At 47.2% G+C, this 9,780-nt stretch overlaps 1 protein-coding gene across 1 annotated transcript; it reads left to right on the top strand.

Annotated features, from left to right (window-relative positions):
- The first annotated feature begins 106 nt into the window (after positions 1-106).
- On the top strand, positions 107-1,888 carry LOC124652248 (rhodanese-like domain-containing protein 9, chloroplastic). Its single transcript, XM_047191269.1, has 7 exons — positions 107-238; positions 328-590; positions 673-823; positions 1,013-1,098; positions 1,241-1,345; positions 1,440-1,537; positions 1,663-1,888. The coding sequence occupies exons 1-6, from the start codon at positions 198-200 to the stop codon at positions 1,511-1,513; spliced, it is 720 nt and encodes a 239-aa protein (XP_047047225.1). The 5' UTR covers positions 107-197; the 3' UTR covers positions 1,514-1,537; positions 1,663-1,888.
- Positions 1,889-9,780: the final 7,892 nt, after the last annotated feature.

Below are 9,780 nucleotides of genomic sequence, written 5' to 3'. Positions count from 1 at the left end.
ACTGCATATGCCATCTGGCTACTGGGCCCACAAACTTCCCCTCTCCAGCGTGGATCCGACGTGGCATGAGCCCATTGGAGCCCTGGATATCCTCCCTCTTCTCTTGCAAGCAATCCATTGCCTTCACCCTGAGAACTCATTTCTTCTCCAAGGGAAAGAAAAATCCGAGAAAAAAGCGAAGCTAATCAAGAAGAAGAATGGCAGTTCTTGGTCTATCTACTGCCTTCTGTCCCCCCAGGTGAGCAACAGATTATCCAAATTATGTTTCTTGTTCTCTGCCATTGCCAGCCTAGCTCTGTTCTGAACAACAAATTCTCTCTGTTTTAGAGGTTCTTGGATAGCCGTAAGACTCAGGCATGGCGCCTCGGGGAGGAGCAGCGGCAGCTTGTCCTTTAGGAGGTCGTCCGCCGCCACCGCCGTGGCCGTCCGCGCGGAGGTGAGCTTCGTGTCCGGTGACGAGGCGAAGCGGCTGGTGGCGGAGGAGGGGTACGCCGTGCTGGACATCCGGGACCGGCGGCAGTACGAGCGGGCGCACGTCAGGGGCTCCGCCCACGTCCCGCTCTACATCGAGAACGAAGACAACGACATTGGTACTTTCTAGTCAGTGTATATATGCAGTGCACAGGATGCACCTCCATGTCGTGAAGCAAATTCTTGTTTTATTCGTGCCAGGGACGATCATCAAGCGGCAGGCGCACAACAACTTCGCCGGCCTGTTCTACGGCCTGGCGTTCACCAAGCCGAATCAGGAGTTCACCAAGATGGTGAAGAGAAAGTTCTCGCCGGAGAGCAAGCTGCTGGTCGTCTGCCAGGAAGGCCTCAGGTGATTCTTCAGTTAATAGATTGAAGCCTCTTCATGAGGATTTTAATTCTGAACCATATATGCTTATTTTCGTCTCCTATTTAGAAGTTAGAAGTCCAACATTAGCATTGCTACAATTGGTACGCTTTTTTTACGAGTAGTTCAGCGTCAGAAGCTTACTTTGCCTTTTTCTTTGCATGTTTGCTGAAGGTCCACAGCGGCTGCTGAGGCATTGGAGCGAGAAGGCTTCCAGAACCTGGCCTGCATCATGTCAGGTCTTCAGACACTGAAACCCGGTAAGCATCATTCAACAGTCTTAGCTGCGTGCATTACCCAATGCAAACGACATGAACGCTCCCTCCTTGCAAAAGTAGAAAATAAAACTTAAGGTCTAAAATTATATCTGTAGTTTTATTAACGTGTCATCATGCTTTGCAGGAACGTTCGAGTCTGTCGGAGAATTCGAGCTGCAGAACGCGGGGAAAGCCGGCCTTGTGGTCGTCCAGGGGAAGATCTCCAGAATTCTTGGGGCTGTCTTGATAAGTAAGATGGAGTCAACTTTACAATATCTGAAGGGTAACAATATATAGTAATGTTAACTTGAGCTCACGACCATCATCTTTTTTGATATATGCAGCCTTGTTGCTGTTCATAACGGTGTTCCCGGACCAGGCTCAGCAGCTCTTCGACTTGGCTGGCATCAAGTTGTGATCCGGAATTACTTTTCACTGTCAGGTATGCAAGCCACTCTTCATGATCAAATATTGAATTTGGCTTAACTAACTTAATGGCACAAAAGCAACAATTCCTGATATATGTGTGTTGTTTGTTGCCTGATGTTTGTTTAATTTTTTCCACAGGTTAAAGTGTATCAGTAGGTGGATCTGGTGAGATCTCTTCATTTCAGAAAAAAAGGATGTTAATTAGGCTCCACATGTAATGTGTAGGGAATTTTTGGAAATTCTACCGTGCATTTCAGCTCGATTCAGTTGTTTTCCTCTACACCTTCTCATGTTTCAGTTGTAGATTGATCCGTAAATTTTGAATTGTTTCAAGCAAATGTCAGGCTTGTTCTGAACTCGTCAATTTTGAATTAGTAGATGCTAGAGGCCTCCATTTCTCTGTGGAGGTAGAGCCATGTCGCGCGGCTGCGCGCTGCAGCTGCTCTCGCACCCGTCGCTGACCGCCGCGCAACTCCGGCAGCTCCACGCCCACCTGCTCACCTCCACGACCCACCTCGCCGACCGCTTCCTCCCCAACAACCTCCTCCGCGAGGCCTCCTCCCCTCACCGCGCCATCGCCCTCTTCCGCCGCCTCCGCCGCATCCTCCCGGCCTTCCTCCCCAACAACTACACCTTCTCCTTCCTCCTCACCGCCGCCGCCGCCGCCGCCGTCCCTGATCCCCCTCCTTCCGAGCGGCGGCTGGTCTGCTCGCTGCACGCGCTCGCCGTCGCCCTCGGATGGGACGCGCACCTCTACGTCTCCAACGGCCTCATCCACGCCTACGCCGCCGGCGGCCACCTCGCCTCCGCGCGCGGCGTCTTCGACCACGCCTGCAGCAGGGACGCCTGCTCCTGGACCTCGCTCCTCACCGCCCACGCCAGGGCCGGCCAGCTGGCCGACGCGCGCGCCCTGTTCGACGGAATGCCGCACCGGACGCCCGTCGCCTGGAGCGCGATGCTCAGCGCCTACGTCGGCGCGGGCGGCTTCGCGGACGCGCTCGAGGTGTTCGACGGGATGCTCAGAGCCCGCGTCCGGCCCAACCGAGCGGCCGTCGTCGGCGCGCTGGCCGCGTGCGGCGCGCTCGGGGCGCTGGAGCAGGGCCGGTGGGTGCACGCCCTCGTCGCCGGCCCCGGGAGGGGCGGGAACGGGATGGACGGGGTGGTGGCCACCGCGCTGGTGGACATGTACGCCAAGTGCGGGAGCCTGGACGCGGCGACGCAGGTGTTCGCGGCCGTGCCGGAGCGCGAGCGGGACGTGTTCGCCTACACGGCCATGATCTCGGGGCTGTCGGACCACGGCCGCTGCGGGGAGGCCGTGGAGCTGTTCCGGCGGATGCAGGACCGAGGCGTGCGCCCCAACGAGGTCACCTTCATCTGCGTCCTCAGCGCGTGCGCCCGCGCGGGCGGCGCGCTCGTGGGCGTTGCCAAGAAGATATTCCGGACCATGGCCACCGTCCACGGCGTCGAGCCTGGCGTGGAGCACTACGGGAGCATGGTCGACGTGCTCGGCCGCGCCGGGCTGCTGGCCGAGGCCGTGGGTTTGGCGCGGGCGATGCCGATGAGGCCCGACTCGTACGTGCTGGGCGCGCTGCTGAACGCGTGCAGGGTGCACGGCGGCGACGTGGAGCTCGGGAAGGAGCTGGTGGAGTGGCTGGCCGAGCTGGGCCTCGACCACAGCGGCGTCCACGTGCAGCTCTCCAACATGTACGCCGGCTAACAGCAAGTGGGAGGACGTGGTGAGGGTCCGGACGGCCATGGAGGAGAAGAAGGTGACCAAGGTGCCCGGGTGCAGCATGGTTGAGGTGGACGGCGTGGCCTGCGAGTTTGTCGCCGGTGACCGCTCGCTTGATCCGTGGATCATGGCGGTCGTGAGGGAGCTTGATGGCCAGCTCAGGCTGCTCGGCCATGACTCTCGTCACCTTGAGGAGCTTCTAGCATAGACAAGTACGTGTCCTCTTTTCACGTACTGTAGCACACATCGAGTAGGAGTGTAGGACGCCACATTGCAGAATCGCAGACAACTACACAGTACACACTGGAAACTTTGTCGATCCCAGCATTGTTCAGAAACAGAGCGGCGGCGGGGTTGTTCGGCGCGCCAGAGAAAAGCAATGGCATTGCCAAGATGACATGGTCACGGAAATTCTCGCCTACCTGTGTGCCAAGTCCGTCGGACGCTTTCTCAGCTGTACATTTCTCATCCAATGACACATTCTGGTTTTCCATGTTTCCACTCGAGACAGCTTTCCGTTACATACTTTCTCAGAAAAGAGAACAGATACGGTTCCCATCACCCGCTGAACTTTATTTGGTGACTGGGGTGCAACCGCGCAAGATTGCAAGGCTGACAAGACATTCATATAACCAGAAAATGTCGGTAAAACCACAATGTTGGCTGAACGCGTTAGAGAACAGCTAAACCGTGAACCCGACAACAACAAAATATTGCTCGAAAGCATACATTATTTATGTGAAGGAAAAAACTTCAGCAACAAAGCAAAAAAAAAAATGCTGCCTGTGTGGTTGTGTGCGCTCATTTTGAAATGATGGTAAATTGGTAATGAACAACAGCTTCACATAAACAATCCACCTTCTTCCATATGTATCTTGATTTAATGAATGGTCACACTAGGTTCTTATGTATGTCTCCTTTTGTTCAAACAATGCATACATTATTTATGTACCTTTAAGAGTTGTAAATACCTCTCAAAATCAAGATTTTTTACATGGTACCTTAATAACAAAGTGTTGATTACTAAGGATAATCTAGTTAAATCTAATTGGAATAGTTGTCAAAAGTGTTGTTTTTGTGATTCTTTAGAGGTTGTACAGCACCTTTTCATATTGTGTCCTTTTGTTCAAATTATTTGGCGCATGATTTACTTGACATATAAGGTACCACCACCAATGAATATTACTAATATGTTTGGTACTTGGCTGAATGGGGTTAGCAAAAACGATAAAGCTAGGATGCATATTGTTGTATTAGCTTTGTGTTGGTCCATATAAACGAGCAGAAATAGTATTATTTTTAACGGACAAAAGGGTACTATTTTTTTGCAAGTTATCTGGCGATCTGCACAGTGGATACAACTTTGGGCCTACCTGTCTAGATCTTGACAGAGAACTCAAGGCAAGATAGCTAGATAACTGGAGAATTAAAGCTAGAACAAGGGAAAGTAGGCAAACTGAAGGAAGAAGAACAAAAGCAAGAATAAACTTTTAGGGTTTTTCATTGACCGCGCCACCTAGCCACCCACTCTCCCTGGTTATATAGAGTTGCCAGAGTTAGTTGCCCGTTCAACTCTTGGCCTATGAACGGTATTTCAGTCATTTTCTTTAGAATTGCAAGTGCCAAACAATTCAAAAATCGAATGACTCCAAAAAATCATTTGCACGGAGTTTCTTCATGTGTTCCTTTCTAACATGACCTAAATGACGGCTCGACAAATAAGTGGAACTTAAATCATTTGCCTTATGGCATTTTAGCGTATGTGTTATGCATATGTGTTTCACCATTAAGATTTGTAATAACTTATCCATCGTACATGGAGTACGGTCATAATTTGAACAACTCATTGTTTTCATTTGACCAGAGCAAAATAATAATTATTAAGTTCTTTATTATAAATCTGAAGGGCTAGGTAGAATGCCAACGATGAACATAATAACACTTTATTTTTGTTCCATACATGTATTATTACCACATTCCTTGTTAGTTACTTTAGGCCATTATATTCTTGTATTGCGTTGTGTTGTATGACATCTCATACCAACCAATATGGTACAAGTACCCAAGAATTTCATTGTGTGACCAATCAAAGAATACATTCATAACAAATATATCATCTATATACACCTGAGCTAGACTTTCTAGTCTTTTCTTTCTTCGTGCCAAAATCTTCTGTAGTTTCTCTTTTATCTTTTCCTCTTATTTCAGAAAACGCTCAACATCAATAACTTCTAGGCTTGTTGGTCAAATACCAATAACCTTGAGGTTCGTACTTTCAAGTTGATCATCACATGACAAGTGTTCCAGATTTCACTATTAGTTACCTAGTTTTTAATGTGATGAACAATTTAACTCATAATTTTATCCATCAAATCATGACAACTTCATGAGTGTTCCGAGACCATGTCTGTACATGCTAGGCTCGTCAATTTAATCTTAGTTTTCGCATGTGCAAATCTGGCTTGCATCCGTTGTATGCACAGGTAGAATAAACACACGATCATCACGTGATGCTTCGAAACGACGAGTTTTAGCAACGGTGCATACTAAGGATGAAATGCTTTATGGATATGTGAATATCGTTAGTGCCCAACTAGTTGGAGGATCAGGACGCCTAGCATTTTCAACCTTCGTACATTTCCATAAAACTTATGAGTTTATGTAGTCTCACTAAATTATATTCTATCATCTTGCAATAAGATCTTAGATATCACACATATCTCACACCTTGCTTATTTATGAAAACTAACTTTTCGGCTCCTTCCTTTTCAAACGGATTTGAACATCAAATTTCATGGAGACAAGATAATTTTAGGTACTAATTGAAAACATTGCTCTTAGCAATTTGAGGTTTACCAAAAGTTTGCAATAGGACTTATAATTTCATGACTCTTTAACAAAACGGTACCAGTCTGTAAAGTTACTTGTCAGATTTAACAGTGTTTCTATCTCAATTATAATACTAGCGCATGGTAGATGACGGATGCCAATTCTACAAATTAATTTAAAATATAATTCAGACTATGTTCAAGATAATTAGTTCAAATTTTAATAAACTTACTAATGAACTCCCATTTAATACAACATCCCTCATAGTTGTTTAGTGGCACACGATCCAAATTCACTACATCAAGTCCGATCATCACGTGAACATCAACATGTTGACCATATCATGCATATGACTCGTGTTCAACCTTCCGTTTTTCTGTGTTCTGAGGCCATGCATGTACATGCTAGGCTCATCAAGAAACCCAAGTATTTCCCCATGTGCAACATGGCTTACACCCGTTGTATGTGAATGTGGAATCTATCACATCCGATCATCACGAGATGCTTCAAAACGACGAACTTTTGAAACGGTGCATACGAGGAGAGACGACTTTATTATCTTGATATTAATGTGAGGGGTCATCTTATAATGCTACCGTCGCGATCTAAGCAAAATAAGATGTATAAAAGGATAAACATCACATGCATGGATAATGTGATATGGTATGGCCTTTTATTCTTATGCCTTTGATCTCCATCTCCAAAGCACACGAGCATGATCTCCATCATCACCAGCATTGCGCCAAGGTCCATGACGCCGCTTCATGGTTGTCCACCATCCATAGCAACTATTACAACTACTAACTCATAGTAATGAAATAAAGCTATTACATGGTGATTGACACGCAGGTCATGAAACAATAAATACAACCATTAGGCTCCTGCCGGTTTCCACATTACAATAAGGATCATCTCTTACATCAAATACATAATCACATAATGACCATATCACATCACATGCCCCTGCAAACACAAGTTAGACGCCTCTAATTTTCTTTGCATGTTTTACGTGGCTTGGGGCTTTCGAATAAGATCTGATCTTACCTACGAACAAGAACCACAACATTGATACAAGTGTTGTCAAATGCAGATTGTAAATTGGATCTTAACTATGGTGAGAGAAACAGACACCCGCTGAGCCACTTATGCAATACAAGTTGCATGTCAAGCGTGGAGCAAGTCTAATGAACGCGGTCATGTAACATTAGCCCGGGCCGCTTCATCCCCCATCCCGCAAGATGCAAAGTACACGAAAAGCAAGCGACAACAAAAGCATCAACACCCACAAAATCATTGTGTTTTACTCGTGCAACAGATCTACGCATAGACATGGCTCTGATACCACTCTAGGGTTCGTTGCATAGAAAACAAAAAAATCTACCGCAAAGACGAATAAAACCAAGATCCAATCTATGGAAAAGCCAAGATCTTAACTATGAGATCAGAGCAACGAGATAGAAGAGAGACAAACCCTCGAAGATCCAAAGCCATAACGAGATCAGATCTCGTGGTTGATGTAGACGATCGTTCTGGTGCTGCAATCCGGCAGCTAGCACTTCCATACTCGGTCACACGTACAGTGTCGATGATGTCCTTCCTCTCCCTGTTCCAGCGGGCAGCGGAGGTGGTAGATCCCCTCGTAATCCCAGCAGCACTACGACGTGGTGGTGGAGGTGGAGGTGGAGGAGAAATTCATGCAGGGCTTCGCCAAGGCTGCGCATGCAGGAAGAAGGAGGAGGGAGAGAGGGGCGGCTAGGGTTTGGGGAATGATGTGCTGCGCCCCAACCCTCCCCTCCCTCTTATATAGGCATGGGGGCTGCCTTGGCCCCTCCTCCAAGCCCTAGGGTCGGCCAAAACAAGGGGGAAACTCTCCCCCCCCCCCGAGTTAAGTCCCTATTTTCAAGGGATTTGATCTTATCCACTTGATCCAGCCACATGGCCCTTGGGGGGCTGGTGTGTGATACGTCTCAAACGTATCTATAATTTCATATGTTCCATGCTACTTTTATGATGATACTCACATGTTTTATACACACTTTATGTCATATTTATGCATTTTCCGGAACTAACCTATTGACGAGATGTCGAAGTGCCAGTTCCTGTTTTCTGCTGTTTTTGGTTTCAGAAATCCTAGTAAGGAAATATTCTCGGAATTGGACGAAATCAACACCCAGCATCTTAGAATTCCACGAAGCTTCCAGAACACCCGAGAGCCACCAGAGGAGAGCCACAGGGGGGCCACACATGGGGCTGGCGCGGCCAGGCTAGGGCCCGCGCCCCCCTGTTGTGTGGCGGCTCCGTGCCCCCTCCGACTCCGCCTCTTCGCCTATATAAAGCTCCCTGACCTAAATCTTCGATACGGAAAAACCACGGTACGAGAAACCTTCCAGAGCCGCCGCCATCGCGAAGCCAAGATCTGGGGGACATGAGTCTCTGTTCCGGCACGCCGCCGGGACGGGGAAGTGCCCCCGAAGGCTTCTCCATCAACACCACCGCCATCTTCATCAACGCTCGTTGTCTCCCATGAGGAGGGATTAGTTCTCCATCGAGGCTAAGGGCTGTACCGGTAGCTATGTGATTAATCTCTCTCCTATGTACTTCAATACAATGATCTCATGAGCTGCCTTACATGATTGAGATTCATATGAGTTTTGTATCACTATTCATATGTGTGTTACTCTAGTGATGTTATTAAAGTACTCTATTCCTCCTCCATGGTGTAAAGGTGACAGTGTGTGCATCATGTAGTACTTGGCGTAGGTTATGATTGTAATCTCTTGTAGATTATGAAGTTAATTATTGCTATGATAGTATTGATGCGATCTATTCCTCCTTCATAGTGTGATGGTGACAGTGTGCATGCTATGTTAGTACTTGGTGTAATTGCAATGATCTATCATGCACTCTAAGGTTATTTAAATATGAATATTGAATGTTGTGGAACTTGTTAACTCCGGCATTGAGGTGCTCTTGTAGCCCTACACAATTAGTGGTGTTCATCATCCAACAAGAGAGTGTAGAGTGGTTTTATTATGTGATCAAAGTTGAGAGTGTCCACTAGTGAAAGTATGATCCCTAGGCCTTGTTTCTAAGCATCGAAACTCCGTTTACTTACTGTTCTGTTGCATGTTTACTTGCTGCCATATTTTATTCAGATTGTTATTACCACTCATATCCATCCATATTACTTGTATTTCACTATCTCTTCGCCGAACTAGTGCACCTATACATCTGACAAGTGTATTAGGTGTGTTGGGGACACAAGAGACTTCTTGTATCGTGATTGCAGGGTTGCTTGAGAGGGATATATTTGACCTCTTCCTCCCTGAGTTCGATAAACCTTGGGTGATCCACTTAAGGGAAACTTGTTGCTGTTCTACAAACCTCTCGCTCTTGGAGGCCCAACACTGTCTACAAGAATAGAAGCACCCGTAGACATCAAGCACTTTTCCGGCGCCGTTGCCGGGGAGGAAAGGTAAAGGCACTCATACTCCGGTCCCAGTGTAACTAAGTACTTTTCCGTTGCCGTTGTGTGTGTGCTCGAAGCTATTTCCTTTAGATCCTGCAATTGCATCTTTTTGTTTCTTGTTAAACACTAGTAAGGCATAATGGAAAACATCTGTGAGATTTTTATACTATTTCCTGAGTCAAGACATGAATGGTTTAATGCGAAAATTAAAAAACCTATGGAACCT

This window comes from Lolium rigidum, chromosome 5 (assembly GCF_022539505.1).
Source record: "Lolium rigidum isolate FL_2022 chromosome 5, APGP_CSIRO_Lrig_0.1, whole genome shotgun sequence".
NCBI classification, from domain to species: domain Eukaryota; kingdom Viridiplantae; phylum Streptophyta; class Magnoliopsida; order Poales; family Poaceae; genus Lolium; species Lolium rigidum.
Note: the sequence above shows the minus strand (reverse complement) of the source record. Positions and strands in the feature narration are given on the sequence as shown.

Excerpts from the sequence above, each read along its gene's own strand:
- LOC124652248 (XM_047191269.1), top strand. The coding sequence starts at position 198 with ATGGCAGTTCTTGGTCTATCTACTGCCTTCTGTCCCCCCAG. Across the intron at positions 591-672 it reads GAACGAAGACAACGACATTG|GGACGATCATCAAGCGGCAG; the intron begins GTACTTTCTAGT and ends TATTCGTGCCAG. Across the intron at positions 1,346-1,439 it reads TCTTGGGGCTGTCTTGATAA|CCTTGTTGCTGTTCATAACG; the intron begins GTAAGATGGAGT and ends TGATATATGCAG.